The sequence below is a fragment of the Ostrinia nubilalis genome, chromosome 11, assembly GCF_963855985.1.
Source record: "Ostrinia nubilalis chromosome 11, ilOstNubi1.1, whole genome shotgun sequence".
Taxonomy (NCBI): Eukaryota; Metazoa; Arthropoda; class Insecta; order Lepidoptera; family Crambidae; genus Ostrinia; species Ostrinia nubilalis.
The window spans coordinates 1,348,459-1,372,724 of NC_087098.1; the positions used below are offsets into that span (position 1 = coordinate 1,348,459).

The 24,266-nt window shown below is 35.6% G+C and overlaps 2 protein-coding genes across 2 annotated transcripts in view; one reads left to right on the forward strand and one right to left on the reverse strand.

The window, feature by feature from the left end:
• The window catches only part of LOC135076068 (uncharacterized), a 239,062-nt gene that overhangs the window by 142,421 nt on the left and 72,375 nt on the right, over positions 1-24,266 (reverse strand). The gene's annotated exons all lie outside the window — the stretch shown is intronic.
• LOC135076060 (uncharacterized) lies at positions 4,351-17,070 on the forward strand. Its single transcript, XM_063970515.1, has 8 exons — positions 4,351-4,541; positions 7,375-7,570; positions 11,090-11,189; positions 11,670-11,697; positions 12,456-12,482; positions 14,916-15,053; positions 15,807-15,930; positions 16,968-17,070. The coding sequence occupies exons 1-8, from the start codon at positions 4,466-4,468 to the stop codon at positions 17,056-17,058; spliced, it is 780 nt and encodes a 259-aa protein (XP_063826585.1). The 5' UTR covers positions 4,351-4,465; the 3' UTR covers positions 17,059-17,070.

Here is a 24,266-nt window from a genome sequence, read left to right on the forward strand (position 1 = left end):
TCCACCTTACACAAATATCTGTATCTTAATCAAAATATAACATAGTGCACAAATAGAAAATTGATCCAAAGATAAAGAGAAATGCATTTGACGTGCGCCTCTGCGGAAATTTCCGATTACCCACTGCTCCAGATCTGAGAAGCAGGCCGGAGAATACCATCTTATCGCGATAAAGGGTTTGTTTGCTTATTGGCTATTTTGTTGAAGGAAAATATAAGCTGAAACTTGGGCATACAAGAACTTCATTGGTTGTGGTCAAGCTGCTGATCCAGGCATCAAGATAATTTCTGTGGCTTACCACATGATCAGAGTGGTAAGTCAAAAATTTATTTCTCTACTAAAGCTTCCTTTGTAATATTTTTCAAACATGTTATTAAAATTGTCTTTCTTTGTTTTAAAAATAAGTCTGCTGAAGATTGACATTGCTACGCTGTATACTTTGTAAATATTATGTAGGTACCTATTTCTGTACCTTCCTAATTCCAATAAATCATTCAAAATTATTATCTTAAAGCGTAATTTCTAGCATTCGAACTCTGGAGAGTCTTAGTAATTGGTTACCAGAATCAATTAAACTTACTATTACAACCCGCATATTAATTTAGTTGCATTACAGCTCAGAAAACTTAAAATTTCACCAGTTCAAACAAAACTACTGCTGTAAAGTTTGCGTTTAAAGAGAAAACTAACGGTGTAAAAACGCAAAGATATTGAAGGAAGTAATTTCAGACCGAGGGAGATTTGCTGAGAACGAATATTAAAAAACTGGCTAAGGGCGAGCCGGGTTTACAAACGATGGGTTCCGTACCAAAACATTTAAACTGAAAGCAAACTTTAAGATACATCAAACAAGGCATCTTTTGGACTGGCTCGCTCTATTACTGATCGTGTTTGCCCTTTTCAGGTCGTTGTCATCAAAAGTCAATTCATTCAATATAAGAAAGCCTTGACAATACTAAAATCAACCAATGATTCCAAAAAACATGTTTCCTTTCAAAATACATTCATATTCTGTGAAAATTTTAACTGTCTACCTACTCATTAAGGTTTATGAGACTTTTAGGGAGGAACCCTAAAAACGTTCTTTGAGTTGTTCATGCGCAACTGGTTACCGACAATCCCGAGTTGAACTGTGATTGCTTCTCTTTGAAGCAGACGGTTTTCGACAAAAATATCTCGAATCATTGCAAGTACTGTCGGGTACATCTGATTATTTCTTTTTATTGCAGTATCGCAACTATTGCAAGAAGGTGTCACTTTATAGTTTCCATACTACGCGACAACGCGACACAGGAGTGCGGGCGCAATGTAAGTATTTTGCGGGCGATGTCATGCACTTGGGCATTGCGCGCACGAGTCACTTCTTGTCACACCGTGACAGTAAGGCTGGGTTGCACCATTCCACTTTAACTTTGACAAACGTCAAAAACCTGTCAAACCCCATATAAAAAGCACCGAAATTCCCAGAACGCATTTTACAAAGGACAGAAAGTGATTTTCAGATAATTTTCAAGATAACCAGTATAACTTTACTGTTTGAAGATCAAAAGCTCTTGTTATACTCATTTTATTTGAATCGTAACTTAAAAAATAACATGCAAGAACAGCAAGAAAAATAAAGAGCAGATTATTTACTAACTAATAAAAGATACTTTATTTTTTACTTTACTATTTTTATATTAAAAACGTTTCTTACCTAAGAACTCGTTTTAAATCCAATCTTTTAACATGCAGGAGGTATTTTTTTGCTCCTCGTCAATCTACGAGATCCAGCCTCAAAGCGAGGGCATCTGCAAAGTGAAAGCTGGATCTAGATTTTAATACCCCACCGGAAAGTAATGGAACGAGTTTACATTTTAAAAGATAATGTGATGAAGAACTCTTCAAATAAAAGGTACTTTATTCTATGTTTGACTTGAATTGTTTTCGATTTAAAAGAGGAATCATATAATTAAGTACTATTAATTTAATTATTTACGTATTGCAAAAACAAATACTCTTTATCTTAACGAGTACCAGAAAATGTAAGTATTTGTTAAACTCGTAAGTGCTATTTTGCGACAAAAATTTAGCCTAGGCGCAGACCATCGATTTTTCGTCGGCCGATAGTTTAGTCGGGCAGTTAATCAGTATGGGCATGTATGGAAGTGCGCACATTACACCGATTCGATTTTGCCGATTCTTCATAAAATTTAAAATCGGGCACAACTATCGGCCAACTAAAAATCGGTGATCTGCGCCTAGTATAAATGTCTGATATTCTGTCAACTTTACAATCTTTGAAAGCCTTTATATCTTTCTTATTAACAAGTAAGCAGGTAGGTACATACAGATACAATAGATCTAATCAACACGTTTTTCGCGCTCGCTGATGTTCGCAGAATGCGCACGCGCACAATGAAAGGGAAATTGTAAATTATGTCATTAATACTGACAGATTTCTTATAAGGGAATTACAAAGTTATTCAAAAGATTTTTAGATAAAAACCCGGCGGGCATACTTTTTTAGCACGACTTTGTAAATACAGTAGTTTGTTTACATTGACATGTTAAAAAAATAGAATTAACCTAGTCCTCATTCTTTTAAAGCGAGTTTCAATAGACGTATGGGTCGACTTTGATAGTTCACGACACGACCACAGCTACAAACTTTGAATTGCCAAACTTAAGAAGCTTTTGGACAGAGAAGTTTTCGATTGGCGACGACAGACTGGGAAGTATAGGCTTTGTTTCACTCGGGGGACCGACGATTTGGTGAAGGTAGCGGGAAGCACCAGGAGGAGAGCAACGCTGGGCTGGTCAAAGAAATCCTTGGGGACGGTCTTCAACAAGTAAGGAACCACTTTAAATTACAAATTAAGTGAACAAAAAATAGAGAAATCTTATTAATTTCCTTAATAGCATGCAAATTAATGAAACAAGCGTAACTTAACCGCGTTCGTTTTCAAGAGCACGAGGACACTTGGACAAACAATTTGAAGACCATTGTTTTGTACAATAAACAATCATCAATGCCGAAACTAAACATTTGGACTTGGGCAAAGTTTATAAAATAGATGAGACAGATCACTAAAAAAAAGGGTTGTTAATTTCTTTCTGTCTCGGATCTGTTCGCCCAGTAAGTTCGCCCCTCATACTAATATGATTCTTAATAACCCATTTCATTTTAAGGCAAAGGGGCGAAAGAGAGTCCGACGCCCGTTTACACCATCAATTCCTAATTTAAGTGACCCCTATGAAAACAAAATTCCTGTTATGTGCTATGTATCATAGGGGTCACTTAAAGATTAGGAATTGATGGTGAAAACGGACAGAGACCCATTTTTCTTATTTTATCCATTACACAATATTATATCACATCACGTTATATATCGTTACTAACATAAGTGAGTTCTTGTGGACTATTTAATTACATAACTATTTATATTTAAATATCGCGATCGCTTAAAGAGGGGGGAAGCCGGGGTTGGGGGGGAAGCCGGGGCATGGTCTTGGTGGTAATTGCTGACGTAGTGAGGTCAGCATTGCCTACAAAATGCCAAGAAACCATCTGCTGTGTTAAGTAGTGAAACACCGATGTAGCAGAACCCCGGCCAGTCCGCGTCATCCACGTCCTCGTCGTCCACCCTGGGACCTGCTGCAGCCACGCTTTGCGTGCCCACTACCTAGACTTGCAGCTGAGCTGAGGATGCAGGGCGAAAGGCGAGTATTCTGCGCCTGAAAACAGAATCTCATCACTAGGGAGGATACCCGGAAAAAACCGAGCGAGTCCAGAAGCTCTGAGGTGGCAGCCCCACCACCGGACTAGGGTACAGCAGGTTAATCACCCACTTGCCCGAAAATACTCGATTAACGAAACGAACACAACAGTAAACCGTTTTGGACGCCCTCTGCCCCATCTAGGGGACATAGGACCATAAGTCAAATCAAGATCGCTTAAAGAGATTCGGTACAATACTTAAACTACGGCTCTATCGCATGTAACTGTACCTAATAATAAATTCATAACTATTTATAGATATTATGCCAGTTTAACAAATGGGCGTTATGTAAAAGAGAAAATAAAAAAATATCCGACTAGCGTGAAAATATTTTTTAAAATTATTATAAAAGTTATAATGTCAATAACATTTATTATAAAATAATCTATATTCATACAATTAACTTTACAAGTGATTTGGTATTCTAATCCGTTGTTAGGTGTTGTTTATAATCAAACTTCCGTACGTTTTCCTTATTAAAACAATAATTAAAACACAATCAGTTTAAGTCGAGTTCTTTGCAAATAAAATATTTCAGTCGCTCGACACACACGGCAATAAACGTACTGCGTACCTTTTGATATATTTCAAGTTTTCCTAAGTCGCCAGTGTTTGTAGTGATAGGTATTATTTTTCATTCGGAATGACGTGCGTGCGATTTACTTCAGTTAGTCTAAAATATTTCTGATGGAAATTGGTGTAAAATGAGGTTTGGCTCGAGTGTTTTAGTTTTACTGTGCGTGGCCCTGTGTAGTGCCAGGGAATTTTATGATAAGCTGGGTAAGTTTATGATCTACTTTATGTTAGAATAACAAAATAAAAAATCGAAATAATGTAAAATTGGGAAAATTCACGGTAATTTTGCAAATAGTTGCCAGGAGCGACTCAGAATTTGAAAAAAATAATTTTAAGTTACTAAAATTATTTTTTCAAGTTATTTTTATCCGCTCCGCATGGTTTCAAAATTGCCACTTTACTTCGTTCTTGGAAAATTACGTACACACAGTTAACTCCAAAGCTTAATAGGCATTATGGTGCGTGAAAATAAGCCTCAGCCTTTAAAACTTACGATATTATTATGGGCATCCGCGAATTGTAAATGAGCTCAAGTAAAGCGTTCAAGTCATTTTATTCTGCAAGCAGCAACCACAAAATCAAGTCCTAAGCTCCAAACACTATTTATTGTACCTAATATCTAGGTAATTCCCAAAGACCATTCACCGTGAAATGTAACCAGGCAAGCCGATTGAAGAGTCGGTGAGCACGTCAAGTATTCATCCGATGTGACGCGTCATTCCCATGCATATTTCAGATTCCCCAGACGACAATTTGGTCCCAGGAAAAAATAGAAGCAGATATTAGATATTTCAGCTTCAAGGAAAAACTGAAAATAAAAGGCTTATTTTAATGACGATTTTTCCGGATGACCGCGAAAAACTGGTTCCTTGAAATTACGCTATTAAGTACCTACGTGCTTTTATTATAACTTTAAATTAAGTTTTTAATGTCAGTTCATTATACAAATCTAAAAGAGAAAAACAATTACCAAGAGAAAAACATTATTACTATAAGCAATAATATACAGTGTGTCCGGTTCAAGTGTTTTTAAGATATTTAAATGGGAGCTTTTGAAAAACTTTTTGATGTCAACTTATTGCTTACTTTTTTGCTGTCGACACCCCTCTGGACACGTGGTCCGACTGCTTTGTCCGACTAATCGGACCACGTGAACTTTTTTTTCCTGTTGGTTCGATTAAGGAGTCGGACTATCAAGACTTTCTGTTCTTAAGGTTACATGGTCCGACATTTAACCGCGCAACCTATTTGAAAGAAAGAAAGAAAGATACATTTATTATTTCATTAACTCAACACTATTTAATTGCATACACTTATTCGCACAAAATACCATCATTTTTATGACAATATACTTTTACATATTGCTGCAAACTCCAAATATTCCAAAAGTGTGGTAACATTACACTTCTATGTCATTTCGTTCCCTATTAGACCTTATCGACTATTCTTTGCCCATAAATATTTATGTTATGGCGCGAAGTACTAATATTTCATCCACCCCTTTTGTTGAATGCAGACTTTTTCAGGATTGTATGGGATTTCGATTGCGATTTAAAATTCAATGGCAAACTCACACGGGTCAGTGCCTCTAGTATGAGAGTTGTTACGATAAAATATTGGGCAGATAATTTTTCATGGACTCGTTAAGCACGAGAACTCTACCATACAACTCGGTCGAGCTAACTGCACACCTGGCTACTCACCTGCCATGTAGCACGTAACGTAGCATGTAACGCAACCAACCTTTAAGTTAGTACGGCTCGTCCACGGTCATCGCGTATCTGGCTGCGAGCTCCTGGATCCTACTGCGAGCCGCCTTTGTGCTCGCAGTGATACCGCCACTCGGCGGGTCGCTGCGATCTCCCTGCGAACCACGCGTGAGCAGCTCGCAGCGGGCTCGTGCCTATGTACTCACTTGATACAGTATCTGATACATTACATGCTACACGGCTATCTAGCCGAGTACCCTGCTGTACGGACGGGGCAAACGCGGGTAGGTGCGCGAGTAAATGCGAGGGAGAATCGCATTCCAGCCAGGTGCGCAATTAGCATTAGCTCAATCAGGCTGTACCCTCTATTTGTTAGTATGGGGCTGTCTACAGCGACGTGTGAAATGTCCAAATATTTACTAAATTTTTGTCATTTAATTGTTATCTTGAAATCATACAATACCTCATCAGTAATGGCAAAGAATAAAGCAATTATTTGTACAAGTTTTCATAAAGAATACATACCGTACGATGATTGTAGGCACATAAAAGTCACAGACATAAAATACGAGTATTGTTTTAAGTAAAATTAAAAGCTCGTTTGGTCACACAATTTGCCCCAAACTGATATTACTGCGCCCTCAAACCAGTAAAGACTCAAACCGCAACCGCGGGCTTTGTGGTCCGGTGCGCGACCATCGGTCAAGCGGCAGGTCAATCCCTATTAAACCAACTGCTGCGGTTATTTGGTTTAGCTTTCGGGCGAAAAATAAACGTTCTATATTACTGATAATGACATCTCATCAATCATTTCAAATTAATAAAATTAAATTTTGAATGTCTGAACTCTAGTAGAGTTAAGATATTAAAATTTAATTAATAATTTCTGTTGAAAAGAAAAAACTAATGACAGACGAAAAATAATAATTAATTAAAAAGAAGTTTCTCGCCGGCCAGTTGCAGTCAAGGAGTTTGGCCGTGTGGTCTCTAAAATTTACTTCTTTACTAGGCCATCAACAGATACCCGTAGATCTAAAAACCAAATAATAAAAAGAAAAAGGTTTTCAATAAGATTGCGTTGTTTATAATTTTCAATTTAGAGTCCAATAGCATACCGACGCCTTAGAGTTTAAATCTCTTAAGTGTAAAAGTAATAATAATTGTTCAAGAGGAAAAAGAAACTGCGTGCTGTAAAAATGTTGTACGGTGTCTTTTGTTTTTTTGTTAATTTATCAAGTTAATTTAATCCGCAAATGCATAAATATTATGAGAAGTAGTAAATATCCGAGGTTTTTACCACAACTTAAACTATTCTCTGTCACTCCCAGACCGCTACCTCATAGCCTGTCACTCCACCGACTTCGTCTGCTTCAAGAAGCAGTACCAGTCCCTACGGGACAACTTCCTGCTGGGCAGCCCACAGCTGGGCCTGGCGGATTACGAGCCTTACTACTTCCGGTATGGCGACAGCGGAACCTGCATCAAGTTGTCTGGACTGGAGGAGAGCCGGTTGGTTGGCATTGGGTAAGTTAAAGTTAAAAAAATCCATTAACTTCACCATTTAAAAAAACTGTTATTTACTCCCTCAAAGCATAGTTTTGATCCGCATGGAATGTGCAATTCTGACGTCTAAAAAGTGTCAGTTCTTTGTGTAATAGAGATAGGTACTAACTTTTTCTATCTCGTTGATATGAGCAACTCCAATCTCCATACACTTTTTCAGCATTTTTTCTCAATATTTATTAATTTAACGAATGTACTGTATTAGATTCTAATGTGTCTTTTCTTAAGTAACGACTTCAATTATTTTTACTATATTGTATACCTTTACCAAAAAGGAAGGATTAATCCAGGAGGAAGATAAATTGAACCACAAGTAATCAGCGTTAGCAAGCGAATCGATTGAAACCGCTCGAAGTGCATTTCCAAACATTAACACTTTCATCGCCGTCTAATGCAGCACTCACTAGTGTGGTTTGTTTATTTTTACTTATCGATAATCCATTATGCTCTGACATGGAAACTCGATAGTCTTATTCAAATTCCTTATTTGCATAAGAATAGTGTACTTCAATAATAATATGAGATGGTATTTTATCAAAAGTGCAGTCCTATTATTGTCAGTTAGCATACAGCTTATATTAAATTGTAATTCTAATAAATGATTTACATAGTGATTCTTCTACTTTTAGCTTGGTTCACTTTTTTTAAAGTTTTTATTTATTAAAATGTTTATATTCTCTTTGTGCCTACTTTAATTCTTTTAGATCATATTATTATGTCACTGAGAAACAAAACAAATGGTATGTACTAAGTTAGAGACATTCATTTGAGCAAAATACCTATAGATTAAATTTAAGTTTTTGTATTTTCTTTTTATACACTCCTGATAATATAAGTTTTTGTCCTGTTCTTTTTATACACTCCTGATGTTAAGTATGTACTAGGGTGGAGCACGGTTGTATGGGAAAAAATTTTTTTTTAGTTTCGAAGTTCTAATAGGGGGGGATTTGTGCCTTATATGAAAGTATAAATAACTGTAATTTTTTATCCCATTTAATGAATATCTTCTGCCTCCGCAGTGACTTCAAAATTTTAAAATTTTATTTAAAGTTGAAAGTCGTCTAAGGTGAAATATTGCGCTCTATTTATTAGTAAGAAGGTATTAAATGACAGATAATTTATAGATTAGATATTTACTAAGGTAATATAACAAGAAATACATACAAGAATTAGATAAATTACTTTAATTATTATGCTTGAAAATCCATTTTTGATCAAAATTTAGGCATCACGTTTCGCGATTCCAGCTTGACTTTTATTGCACCTTATTAGTGACTTTCTGGATGCAGTGAGAAATAGAATCTTTGATTGTAATCTTCACAGGTCCCTCAACAGCTTGAGTGAGGTAGAGAAGCCTTAAAACAAAGGGTTGCTCTCACCACCAGATTTGACAATGTGCTAAATTTCTTAGTCAAATAAATATCTCAAAAGCGGCTGTTTGGTTAAGTAAATTAAATAAATATATAAAATAGCATTAAAGTGTATCACTAGTACTTAAAAAATTCTAGGTATTGAAGGGTGACTCGTACTGTGTGACTTTAGTATGCGACGAGCGGCCAGCTCTCTGACATCGTAAGAAGACTGCTATCAGGATACTCGTAATAGCTTTTTCTCCGGGTAACTAGTTCTTAAATCTTTCATAGGGTATCTGGCAGGCCTCTCGAGGCCATAATAATTTTAAACAGATGACGGGTGCCATTTTGCATGATGGTTTTGTCTTAATCAAAAACCAGGAAGAAGCATAGACTTTAACCACAATAGTAGCCAGAGGTATCAAAATTTCTATTGGATTTTAAGTTTCTACAATACAAACGTAGTATTCGGTACGCTCGTGTGATCTAACGGGCATGATACAATTCACCAGGAGAAATTATTGCGAGATTTTGTGAGAATACGCCTAATTACCGCCGAAGCAATTTTATGCAAGTTCTGCTGATCAGTACTCAGATAATTGGCCATTTCTGATCACATTTGTCCTTCAATTTGTTCAAATTTATAGATAGGTAGTTTCTCACATGTTTCCAGAGCTTTTCCAGTAGACTATCTGACAAAGACGCGAGTCGCGAAAAGGGCCAGAAAAATTCTCTTCTCGCGCTCTCTCACGCCCTTATAAAAATTATAAACCCAAAGCCTGGCTTTTTGTGTATTTTACATTGAAAATATAGCATATCAGTAAACGATTTGTGATAAAAAAATAGTATTTTTATTTAAATATTGCACAGATATGTGGCGCCTAAGTGAGGTCTAAAACCAACTTTTTTTATAAATTCAGTGTCGATGCGGAGGCAGTTACTCTAAACCGAATTGATTAATATTTTGCATGACTTCATTTAAGCCCTAAAGGCACAAAATTTTGACTATTACATTACAGATATCTGAAAAAAAAAAATTCGCTCCACCCTAGTATGTACTTACTTTTATCACACCTACACGTACACATACCTACCTACTTCAAAGTTCCAGCAAAGATATTTCAGCTCTCTACGATTGTTTTGTAACAACAACTATCGACACTTTGGCGTCACTTTGAGGAACTCCACTCTGGAAGTTTCCAGACAGGTGTAACCAAACTTAGCACTCACTTGGAATCTTTGGAACACGAGCAGTTTACGGTTAACAGAAACTAACAGTTTGTGGAGAATCCCGCAGACTGGTTTATTATATTACATACTTTAGCGTTGGTTTATGCTCGAAGTACTGTTATTTTGTTGAATAATTTAATAATTTTAATTAACATTATTCACTATGTACTGAGGTTGGAATTTCTGAGCTTTATATTTACGAATGCATTTGTCTATGTGTAGGTAACTATTACCACAGAATAATAACAAGTACTATATTACACTAAAATCATTTAATAGACTTCAATTCTCCAGTGTCTTCGTTTGTAACGTATTCGATTTTTTTTAACCGCCTCTGTGGTCTAGTGGTAAGACCACCTGCTTCAGACGCAGAGGTCCCGGGTTCGATTCCCAGTGGGGCAGATTTTTCTGTTCGGTTTGGTTGGTGGTAGGGCTTGTTCTAAGTCCGCCTGGCTAGCTACCACCATCTCTAAGTCTGTCGCCATAACAACAATGTTAACAGCATTGTTGTGTTCCGGCAGTTAGAGTTAAGATAGCCAGTTCCTCCGTGGTTGAGGATTCCGGGTGAAGCTCGCTTCCACCTTCGGCCTGATCATCATTTACCATCAGGTGAGATACAGGCCAAAAGCTTCCTCGTTGTGGATAAAAAAAAATGATAGTAATTTAATTAAAATATGGTGAATCTGAATGCCATACTTCTACTGCTTCCTTCGGCATTACAATACAGAGGTAAAATACAGTAGTATTTTAGCCTCTAGAATGACAAGACCTTACTCTACAGTAGCGCTTACTAGTGAGCCTTTTCAGCTTGTAGAACATTATAATTACTATCCTGAATCACTTTTTCGTGTATAATATTAATTCCAGTACAATAAATATGAATATTTAATTGTTTCAGAATTGACAGTGACACGAATTTATACACATTAATTTTGGAGCTGCCATTGAAAATACAACAAGTGAGGAATGACACGCAACCGTGCTCCGACCCAGCTCACCCAGCTCACGGTATGTGTTGGTTATTTTAATCAATACTAATATTATAAAGCTGAAGAGTTTGTTTGTTTACTTGAACGCGCTAATCTCAGGAACTACCGGTCCGATTTGAAAAATTCTTTCAGTGTTAGATAGCCCATTTATTGAGGAAGGCTATAGGCTATATACCATCACGCTACGAGTAATAGGTGCAGAGCAAAAATGTTGCGAAAACGGGTTTTCACGCGTAAGAAGTCGCGGGCACAGCTAGTAAGTTATAAAACTAGTATATTATTAAACATTAAAACTGCAGTTATATTGCTAATTTTGTGGGAACACATGAATATTAGTTAGTCCTTCACTCAAAATTACTGGATACTTTCGAATTATACCTACTTATTTATATTGCGGTCAGTCTGTGTAATAAAGTCATGTATTTTTATACTCTCGGCTAGCATTTTAATTTAAGAAAACCCTTTTAATATAATTTTATTATTTCTACAGCATTTTCCGGTATTGGAGAGCAAGATGGTAAGTGTCACAATACCTATTGAGATTTAACTCTGTTTGTATACTCGTAGTTCAAACTTAAGTATTATTCATATAAAAAGTGACGTATAAAAACAGATACACATAAAACAAATACTGTTGTCGAGTAATCAATACGTTATTCAATCATATCAATAAAATATTTTTAATATGCAGTCCTAGTTTAACTATTACGAGAAAAACTCATTTTTGCAGTTTTCATACTAGTTGCTATTCAAGTAGCCATAAGATAAAAATAATACAGAATACATAAGCTTGTGATACCTTTTCAGAATCTCAATTAACCAAGGAAGTTTTTAAGGTAATGGGCACGATGGTCTTCCTACATTTTTTTTACACGATGGCTGGTCAAAAGTGCAAGACAATGAATTAATTTTTCCTTCTTCTCTGCAATTTCTTAAAAATTTCATACTTTTAAACTAGTTTGTTGAACTTTAATCTTTTCTTTTGATAGCCCAACTATCCCTTGTGATAAGGAAAAAAACTAGATTGAAAAGTATCCTCATTTATAGAAATGGCATGAGAAAAAGTAATCGCAGGTGGCAATTTTCTAAAAATGCACAAAAACTTAAAAATCTTGAAAACGGTGATATTTTTACTGGGGTCAAAATTGGACATTAGGGAGACCATGGCGAGGCCTATCGATGGTTACAGGGTTATCCATTGTTTTTGGGACACCCTGTATGTAAACACACTAAAATATAAACATCGTTTATACCTAGGCTATTTTATTATTTCAGGCCCATTGAAGAAGTTCACTGGAAACGGTGAGTAATGAATTATTTATTTCAGTAATAATATTAAACGCTTACCTAATTTGTTTTTTAATTTTTTTTACTCTATTGGTCAGAATTTTTATGAATTTATTTTTATGAAAGCGTGCATATTAATAATTTTTTTAAGTTTTTACAACCAATATTTATTTTTAGCACAGTAGAGTTTATTTTAGATGAGCCAAGTTGCAACATTTTAAATAATAAGAGTTTAAAAGATTAGGTCTTTAATATACTTTTTATCAATCAGATTAAAGATACTAAATTATATATTTTTATAAAAATAACTCCTGATAATTAATTGTACTTACTGAATAAATATACCATTATACAGACATTCGGACCATATTCGCTCGACTTTCTCGTTTCCAAGTAACACATTATTATTGCCACTTGGGATTGTAATTCTAATTTCGTTCTCTAATAGCCTATTTAGTTACTTTCCGACCACTCTAATAATGTGAATAGGAACGTTAATGGACTCTTTAACGATTTAATTTTCTTTTGATCTATGGACGTCGGCACGTTTAAATAAATATTGTGGCTTCTTATGTAGGTGTAATAAAAGCGATTTTTACAACAAAACTGTATTATTATGATGAGCTGTACGTAATAAGATTCACAAATATTCAGTTGTCTCTCAGCTTGACGACATAATACAGCGCGAAATAGTTATTTTAACAAAATTATCAAAGACTAGCTTTAGCCCGCGACTTTACCCGCGTGAAATTTGGTTTGTCACAGATCGTCATAAATTATAGCCTATTTGTTATTCTGGGTTATAAATAATACCTACTACTTAAAAGTTTTTAATTCAAAACAAAGCTTACTTTTCAGAAATCATACTACATTATTATAATAATATTATATTTCACTGTAATAATCCTCAGCCATTAGAAAGCGTTTTTGTTTATCCTGTCCTTTGAAATCTTTTCAGAGCTTCCACAAAGCGATATCAATCATCCCGCGAAGCTTTATGTTCGGAGCTTCCAAAGTTCGGACGACGAGCTTAGTTATTTTGCCGTAGTGTTGACGGCCACACCATCAATTTGACTTTGGGTCCAAGTTTTGCAAAATTGTTTGTGAACCAGTATTCAATCTTCAACTATTTATACTCGCATGGGGAACGATTAAACGATTATTAAAGCTCTAGTAGAGTTAGACAGATAAATTACCTATATGAATTCTACATAATAGTACAATACCCACTAGATCCAGCCCTTGGCCGCCACAAAGCACCGCAATACCCAACAATGGAACTCGAGCTATGGCGTAATTAGCGATGCATTCAGCCGAGGGTTGGGGATGAGGATGAGTATACAAGATGGCTGGACAGATGACATAGTTCTCACACAGTTAAATCTTCAATGCATAATGTTGCCTGAGTTTATAATCATAATAAAATTAGAACCTTATCTTTGAGTTAAGAAAGCAAGCGAACTCTGTTAAACATTAATATTTTAAAGTGCAATCTTCAATCCGTCTGCCAAGCGTGGAGATTATGGCAAAACCATAAGGCTCATAGTCCAGCAGTAGGCTGTAAAGGCCTGTTGATGAAGAAAGCAATTTCGAAAAATCTTGCGTTTAAGGGCAAATTTTTAGTAGAAAGTTAAATATGGTTCCAGTAGTATTGAACTGCTCATAGTTTTTTCTCCTTTAACATATTTTAACATAAACGAGTTATCACTAATTTTCTTATTTCATGATTAACATCTTTAAAGCGATATGAATCCTGAAAACTTACTCAATACTGAATCGTTTATTGTTAACATTATTATTATAGCATAAGATATTCTTTGTACGAATTATTTTTTATTTGCTATCCCCAATATGACATGTAGTTGTAATAGGGGATACTTGCAACAAAATTGCATAGTCCGCAGTGTATAATAGACTACTTGAATCTTGCTGCTCAATGTAGTTGACATACAGATACAGAATATAGTCCATAAACAATAGGCACCCGGCACAGCGGAGTATCGAGCCGTGCTCAGTATAATTAGCTGCATTCAGCGCTCCCCGGTTAACCGGAGTGAACAAACAACACAGCATACTATTGTATGCATAGTTCATGAGGCGAGCACAAAATAGAAAAGAGAAGCGAGGTTCTGAAACGGTTTATATGTAAAAATGTTCCAGAATTATGTAATAGAAAAAGTGTGATGGTGTGGTCATGTAAAAATCTAAATTCCATTTTCAAAGTTAAATATTTAAGGAATTAAAGATACAGTTGTTTAGAATAAAAATCTTTACCGTTTTACAGTGTTTATTATTTCATTATACAAATTACTTATTATTTATTAAGATATTAATTTACAATACAATAAAAATTGTAATTATCAAATATGCATATTTGCGCAACTTGGCCCTTATTTTTACCGTGCTCACAATATTTTGCAAATTATTTTCAAAATTTGATTTTTCTAGCTACCGTTCAAGTGATATACCCGTACGACTTGAAGAAGAAGAAGGGTAACATGCACATGATCCTGGGGGAAGAGGGCCTGGACGTCATCCTGGACATCCCGGACTTGGAGGAGTTGAGATTGGGAACCCAGCAAGACAGTAAGTTGTAGGGATGTTATGGATATGTAGTTTCGGTTATGGATACGGTTACGGATATAGGAACAATACTTATATCAGTTTCGGTTACGGATATTTTTTTATTTCGGATATCCGAAAGTTTCGGTTACGGTTACGGATATCCATAACATTCCTGGTAAGTTGGCACAGTTTTACCCGACTGCGCGACGGAAAGAAGTGGTAATTTAAGAAGAGGTTGGTCCATAATACTAATTCGATATACGCGTACATTTGCAAGTGCAAGACGGTCTCTATAATGTAGCTATGCTAAAAATATGATGCGTGTAGTGTAGGGTAGTTGTTCCCTTATAATTAGGTACTTAATTGGTGGAAAATCGCTACAGTGAACCTGTATTGTTCACCCTTTTGTTTTACGATGATATTAATAGAGGGACGTCTAGCTAGGACTAACTTTCTCTCTAAGTTGCGGTCTCTACAATTCATTTAGTCGATTGCAAATAAGGAAAAAGGCATCTGCTGCTCGCAGCAACTCTCAAAGATTTTTATTCCACAAACTAACACCTAACACATATCGTTACTTGATTAAAAGTTATTTCAATAACCGTCCGTGCTTTGACCTACCTATCTAATTAAATTCTAAAAGTTTTTTTTTTTGCATAACAAGGCAGGTATTTGACCACAATCGCACCTGATGTTAAGTGGGAAGCAGTCTAGGATGGTCCTACCTACATTGTTTACTACATAAAAATCTTTGACCAATAATTTTGTTCGCAGTCCAAGAGTACGAGCTGTCAGAGTGGGCGTATGAGCTGGTGCAGCACATCAACGCGGCGCAGGACTTCGCCCTGCCCTTCACCAGCAGGCTCCATACCTTTACTGCGAAGATCGCTCTTGAAAGGTACAAACACTGTGCAGTCCTTGCAGCAAACTTTCAAGAAGAGAGTGTTTTTACACCTTAAAGGCCGGCAACGCACTTGTGACGCCCCTCGGACTGCGGGTGTCTATGGGCGACGGTAATCACTTACCATCAGGTGATCCGTCTGCTCGTTTGCCTCCCATAAAAAAGTCCGCGTTTCACCCCTATAGTACTCGGAACAATAGGATTTCACTATTGTGAAATGCCTTATAGACCTAGGGGAGTGTAGAGACTACGAGGCATCCACTGTTTAAATTATTTGTAGAATGTTTTTATAAAGTTAATTTCTCCATAATCCAGCGATCGACAAGAATCTAACTACCGTTCGTCGACTCGGAGGTTAGATGCCGACACATCGCTTTAAGCCTATTTTTTTTAGAGAAAAAATATCCACTCCCTTGATATAATCTTAACGGATGATACCACAGGCAGAAATTTCTAACCTAACCTACCCTTTGGTGTGAAAATGATGATTGTTGACTTACCTGCAAATAAAGAAAAGTTAGAATTAGTTAAGATGAAAAACATTCAGTGTAATGTAACGAGAGGTCCCGGGTTCGATTCCCGGCCGGCCAGAAATTGAAATTATGAATTTTGATTTCTGTGACGGGTCTGGGTGTTACTACGAGTATGTATTTATAATATGTATTTACAAAAAAAGTATTTAAGTAAGTAGGTATGTTTATATCCATTATCTAGTGTCCAAAGTACAAGCTTTGCTTAGTTTGGGACTAGAAGCGTAGTAAAATGTCCAAGGATATTTATTTATTACTTACTAGCTTTTCGCCCGCGGCTTCGCCCGCGTGAAATTTTGTGTCACAGAAACACTTTATCGCGCGCGTCCCTGTTTCAAAAACCGGGATAAAAACTATCCTATGTCCTTTCCCGAGACTCAAACGACGTGTCTCTATGCCAAATTACATCAAAATCGGTTCAAGCGAGACAGACAGACAGACAGAGTTACCTTCACATTTATAATATTAGTGTAGATTAATGTAATAAAATGATTTGTTTTACAGATATCTTCTCCTGTACCCCGAAGAAGAGTACACAGACATACACTTCGCGTTTACTGACTCTCCATTTTTCGATGTTACTGGTAGAAAATAAAGTTGAAAAATACAGGTACCTTTCATTTTACCTTTATTATTTTCAAAGGTATCTAATCCTACGATATGGCAAATATTTCTGAGAAGAACACGTGCATTTATTAAAAAACGTTAATTCATTTTAATAAAAAAAAAATACGTAGACTATTTTCAGGGCATTTATACATACGAGTATACAGTCCCAAAATAGCATACCCTACTACCACTTTGGGACAACATATCGCTGAGAAGAAATGGCGGAAGAAACTGAATCACATTAAATATTTTAAATTTAAATGAAACCGACAAAGTGACAAAGTAATAACTGATTATCAACTCTTACAATATTCATATCTCTCCCTAATAGACTAAGAGCTTGTGAACGCCAGACCTACGTCATTTTATAAAAGCTGAAAGTTTGTCAGCGTATGCTCCCAATATAGGATATAATGTTGGTGAATTATGAAGTTTGGGTCATCGTGAATTTGGGAGCTACCCTAAAAAAACTGTCTGGCAAGGAGTTGGAACTGTCAAAACTGTCTGGCTGTTGGGGAAAATACTTCTAATTATTGCCCAAATGCCGTCTTTTACTGCCCGTAAAAGTTAGACTTACGTTATACCATAAAATCTGATTTTTATGTATAATATAGGATATTTTATATTAGGAGCATACGCTGACAAACTTTCAGCTTTTATAAAATGACGTAGGTCTGGCAATCACCAGATCTTCGTCTATAACTTATAATCTTTGAGAGTCGCTTTTTATGTTTCTTAGATGCCTTTAATTTAATTACGTAACTCCTTGCTACCGGTGAAGATGGATGTCTGCCTAAGCACCCCTATTTATCGTCGTGGCCCAAATTGCCTATCAGAGCTCAAGTAATGGCAAGGGTTTCAGCGATTAGTTTCGGAAAATAATTAAAAAAGTCACTCCTGGACGATAATTTATCCAGGCGGCCTTCCTGCTGGCTGGTGTGCCACAGAGTTGCGTTTACGTCTAAATTACCTGGGTCGCTTCCACCTTTGGCCTTTATTTGATTTAATACTAGCGACCCGCTCCTGCTTTGCACAGGTACAATGATACTTAAAACCTTCCTCTTGAATCACTCTAGCTATTTAAGAAAACCGCATCAAAATCCGTTGCGTAGTTGTAAAGACCTAAGCATACATAGGGACAGACAGACTGGAAAGCGACTATGTTTTATAATATTATGTAGTGATGATGTACTTATATAATTTATAATTCCTGTGACGTTGTACTGGTACATAAAATAAACTTTTTACTAATGGAATCAGCATCATAACATTATACGCGTTTCGCATGTAAACGCTATACTATTTAGTTATGTTGATAAATCATAAAATCAGCAAATCATCCATGCCGATATGTCGTAAGCTGAAAGTCTGTGGCGTTCTAGGTCAGGGAGTCCAGTAAAAAATGGGGGGTGGAAAAATGAGTAAGATTAATATGCGAAAATTAGCTGCCTTGGAAAACAAGGCCTGCCTAGTTTGCAGAGCAAACTTTCAGATACTGCCTTGAATTTAATTTTGAACCTTAACGTTTATTGTTTAGGTCTAAAACAAAGTGTAGGTACAGCTGCTGATTGCATAGAGCCTTTGTGTAGGAGTCCCAGTTTAGTGAGGATGTTGGGAAGTGAATTTGCTTTTTGTTTATATTTGGGAGCTGGAGTTTGCTCCTTGCTAGACATACAAGCTTTAATGAAATCTAAACAAATTAATGAACTCGAAGTGTGTACGAGTATCTAGCATGCCAATAAAAATAACAGATTTTCACTAAATGCAAATGAAGATACGGTACTATTCCCACCTCTGGTTGCCAACGCTGCAACTCCAGTGTAGCCAGGATCTACAGCTTGACGGCCAATAAAAATCCAACCACTGAAGGTCAAGTTGTAAAAGATAAGTAAACGGTATTCGTAACAAAATAACTGCTTTAATTTTTTCTGTTTGTTCCAGCTTATCTTAAAATGATTTGACCCACTGAATGCAGCCTGCGGTCGTCCATGTGAATGCAGTCAGCATAATAAAAACTTATAAAACTCATTTATTTCTGCAATTAGGCTTTAAAAAAGCACTTTTACATGTCCCAGTATTAACCCTACCACTGCTTCAGGACAATAAATGGGCCAGTGCTGAGAAGAAGTAGCGCAAGAAACTCAGTCACTATTGTCAGCCTCTTTTTCAAAGGTTTAAAATATATAATTATAGTTATATAAATATTTATGCGAGCTAGGCAGTAACGCATCCCAAACATTTTTATCTTTTAAATAATCATCGACTTTATAGTAGCCCTTATTCATTAAGGTACTTTTAATATGTGCTTTGAATTTATGAATGTAAGTATGATAACTTTGCTGACTGCAGACCGCATCCAGTGTGGAAAATCCTTAAAATTGCTGAACTGATTTTGACAGGACTTTCATTGGTAGTCTACTAACTTGGTAAGGTATATTATGTAACGAAGACTTTCAAGGGGTGCTTTTATTTAAGAAAAAGAACTAGCTTCGCGAATAAAATCTTAACACCCGTATTCACAAACGATGCTTGCTTAAGAGAAGCCGCAAATCGAACGCACAGCGTTGAATAGAGCTCTGTGTTTGGTTCATGTGTCACTCTGTGGGTCCACGCGCACTGTGAGACCTCATAGTAATGTTTGTGAATACGGGCGTAAGAGTAAACTGTAGAAAATAAAAATTACTAAAATATTTTTTATTAGGGTTTGTTCACACAGTTGTTTGAATATTTTTATATCCCCCATAACAACCCGTAGTGTTGTCACCATTTTATCATTTTTATTCTCCTGTCTCAAACTAAGCGCTACAAATGTGTTCCGCTTGAAATATGGCAGATTTATTCACAATCCCACATGAAAAACAGGAAGATGTGAGAAAAGGTGCAAAATAAACTTATTGTGGGTATTTGTAGAATATATGGCCCAGCATTTTGACGGCAGTTATTTTATTTAAAAGTACTACAAGATGTATGTGACAGTTTTAAAACAAACACGTACCTATTTATTCTACACTAGCTGACCCGGCGAACTTTGTTCCGCCTTAATGGCAATAAATAAGCAGACTTTTTTTTTAAATTTCGAACGGGATAAAAAGTATCCTATGTCCTTCTCCTGGCTCTAAACTACCTCCCTGACAATTTTCAGCTAAATCGGTTTAGCCGTTCTTGAGTTATAAGTGGTGTAACTAACACGACTTTCTTTTATATACAGTGTGAGTCACGTTAAAGTGTACATATGAAAATATATGAAACTAGACCTATTTTTATCGATAAAAAAGAGGTCAAAATTTTTTTGAGATTTTTTTTAAATTTTTAATAGAATTTTTTTTCTTCCAATTACTTATTGTAAAGAAAACGTAATAACTTTTAAACTAAGCGGTATATCCTTATAAAACAAAAACAGTAATAATGCTAAATAACAGGCAATACTAAAAAAATACATGAAATACCTAGAAAATGCCAACAAATAATAAAAAATGATACTTTTTTAAAAAAATCTGCTTATAAATTCGTATTTTTTTGGTTATTTGATAAATTTCTCCAAAAAATGCCCCTACAACAGGTGGTTTTTATTACTTTTTATTATTCTCTATCGTATTACTTTTGTAAAACCAAAAATCGCATGTCTCTATCCCTATCACAACGTTTGCAATGATCGTTTGAACTAAGCCTCTCCGGGCGCGCCATTCAACGCTTCGTTAACAACGGAACTGAAAGTGACTCTAGATTTGTAATTTTGATAAAGACAAGTTAGATTTTAAATAAAAACAAAAGATTTCGAAGTAAAATAAGCATTTGAGTTAAAATTAAAATTGTCTCTACCTGTAGCGGAGAAAAATGTGGTGGCAGGCCTTTGTTCAAACGATCATAGCAAATGTTGTGATAGGGATAGAGACATGTGATTTTTAGTTTTACAAAAGTAATACGATAGAGAATAATAAAAAGTAATAAAAACCATCTGTTATAGGGGCATTTTTTGGAGAAATTTATCAAATAACCAAAAAAATACGAATTTTTGAGCAGATTTTTTTCAAAAAGCATCATTTTTTATTATTTGTTGGCATTTTTTGTGTATTTTTTGTATTGTTTTAGTATTGCCTATTATTTAGCATTATTACTGTTTTTATTTTATCAGAATATACCGCTTAGTTTAAAAGTTATTACGTTTTCTTTACAATAAGTAATTGGAAGAAAAAAAATTCTATAAAAAATTTAAAAAAAATCTCAAAAATTTTTTGACCTCTTTTTTGTCGATAAAAATAGGTCTAGTTTCATCTATTTTCATATGTACACTTTAACGTGACTCACACTGTATACAGTGTGAGTTTTTTTTCTTCCAATTACTTATTGTAAAGAAAACGTAATAACTTTTAAACTAAGCGGTATATCCGGATAAAATAAAAACAGTAATAATACTAAATAACAGGCGATACTAAAAAAATACATAAAATACCCTGAAAATGCCAACAAATAATAAAAAAAGATACTTTTTGAAAAAAATCTGCTTAAAAATTCGTATTTTTTTGGTTATTTGATAAATTTCTCCAAAAAATGCCGCATTAACAGGTGGTTTTTATTACTTTTTATTATTCTCCATCGTATTACTTTTGTAAAACCAAAAATCGCATGTCTCTATCCCTATCACAACGTTTGCAATGATCGTTTGAACAAAGCCTCTCCGGGCGCGCCATTCAACGCTTTGTTAACAACGAAACTGAAAATGGCTCTAGATTTGTAATTTTGATAAAGACAAGTTAGATTTCAAATAAAAACAAAAGATTTCGAAGTAAAATAAGCATTTTAGTTACAATTAAAATTGTCTCTACCTGTAGCGGAGAATAATGTTGTGGCAGGCCTTTGTTCAAACGATCATAGCAAATGTTGTGATAGGGATAGAGACATGCGATTTTTGGTTTTACAAAGATAGCACGATAGGGAATAATACAAAGTAATAAAAACCACCTGTTATACGGACATTTTTTGGAGAAATTTATCAAATAACCAAAAAAACACGAATTTAAAAGCAATTTTTTTTCAAAAAGTATATTTTTTTATTATTTGTTGGCATTTTTTGTGTATTTTATGTTTTTTTTTTAGTATCACCTGTTAATTAGCATTATTACTGTTTTTATTTTATCAGGATATACCTCTTAGTTTAAAAGTTATTATGTTTTCTTTACAATAAGTAATTGGAAGAAAAAAAAATCTCAAAAAAATTTAAAAAAAATCTCAAAAAATTTTTGACCTCTTTTTTGTCGATAAAAATAGGTCTAGTTTCATCTATTTTCATATGTACACTTTAACGTGACTCACACTGTATAGATTTTACAGTGACGAGTAGCTAAAGAAGCTATAACAAGAACAACCTGTACCGCAAAAAACCGTACCTGCAAAAAACGGGATACTGTACTGTCGTGTGAACACGAGTCCGCCGTGCGCCAAAAAACACATTGCTGGGGGACAGGACCCTATAGTATCTATGACACTTATGCCCGTTTTCACCATCAATCTCTAATTTTTAAGTGACCCCTATAAAAACAAAATTCATTTTATTTGTTACCATAAGGTCACTTAACAATTAGGGATTGATGGTGAAAACTTACTTGCTTACTGACTTAGGTTCAAAAAACATACAGATTATACTATCAATGGTTCAGCCATCACAAATCACAATGGCCGGCAAAAATCTGCTCCGGTTCCCGGGCCCGGGAACGTTCTGCTGATCTTGAGCCGATCCGAAGATAGTCATACAATTCTACGTAGAATCTGCTAAAAGCTCAGCAGCCACAGGAGACAAAGTTACCATAGCTCCAAATTCCATGACATTAAGTGTCAGAACGCGTGGGACGTCCACCCACAGGGTGGACCGACGACATCATAAAGGTAGCAGGAAAGCGCTGGATGTAGGCCGCTACCAACCGGGTAACATGGAAAGCATTGGGGGAGGCCTATGTCACGGTAATACTATCTATACAGTATTCCAACTCGACCATATTTTTGAAATAAATGTCAACAGCCGCGCGGAACGTCACGGTATGACAACATGCGATAGGGCTGCCCACCTGCAGACCCTATTTTCATTACATCTGCCTACTAAGAATTTTTATCTAGTTTTGTGAATGTAATTTTTTATTTTATTTTGACAAACAAAATACTTTGTGAATGAAATAGGATAAAAATGCACGTTGTTTTGTGATTAGTAGATTTAATTAAAAAAATATATTGTGTTAAGATTTAGTAACAAATCTTATTTTGCGACCGTAAAATGTATGCGCCTCGACTGAAGCGTACAAAATGCTTGATTATTAAACAGGGTGTTAGGTAAATGGGTTTACAAGCCGACACTAGCCCATGTTAATATGTGCATATAAATGGTATGGTGATGTCAGAAAAATTATAGTGTCTGAAATAAATCTATTGATTTGATTTGAAAATTATATCATCATTTTAATAATTTTAATTTTCATAACAATCTGATTTTATAAATTTTATTTTGTATGAAAATTCAATAAATAAAATGATGATATCACTGACTTCACCATACCATTTAATGTTAACATGGGCTAGTGTCGGCTTATAAAACCCATTTACCTAACACCCTGTATAAATAGGTACTTGTAATTATTTTTATAAAAAAAGAGCGCTTACTGTTAAAAAACAACACATCTTCCGTTTATTACTGTGGCACATTCGCGACACCCCCGACTTTTGCATGTCGAGCGCATACCGAGATTTGAATTTCGAAGGAAAGCTCGCGTTTCGTCCGTTTATATGAAGTTACAATACTGTATGATAGTATTACCGTGCCTATGTTCAGCAGTGGACGTCCTATGGCCGAGATGATGATGATGATGATGATGGAAGTGTCAGAACTTACTAGTTCGACTCATAGCTAACGTCCCGCCCCGTCCCGATCAGTCTTCCGGGAGCGGTCGCAGCAAGCGCGTAGTTGCAATTTTAAAATACTAGTTTTACGCGCGCGGCTTCGCCCGCTTGGAATTTTGTCTGTCACATAAAAACTTTATCGCGCGCGTCCCTGTTTCAAAAACCGGGATAAAACTATCCTTTGTCCTTTCCCGGGACTCAAACTATCTCTATGCCAAATTTAATCTAAATCGGTTCAGTGGTTTAGGCGTGAAAGCAAGACAGACAGACAGAATTACTTACGCATATAATATTAGTATACAGAAAATCGGC

Bases quoted from the DNA above. Each gene is read 5' to 3' on its own strand.
- LOC135076060 (XM_063970515.1), top strand. From the start codon at position 4,466: ATGAGGTTTGGCTCGAGTGTTTTAGTTTTACTGTGCGTGGCCCTGTGT. The intron at 11,190-11,669 runs CCAGCTCACGGT...ATTATTTCTACA, and splicing joins CGTGCTCCGACCCAGCTCAC to GCATTTTCCGGTATTGGAGA. The intron at 12,483-14,915 runs GTGAGTAATGAA...TGATTTTTCTAG, and splicing joins GAAGAAGTTCACTGGAAACG to CTACCGTTCAAGTGATATAC.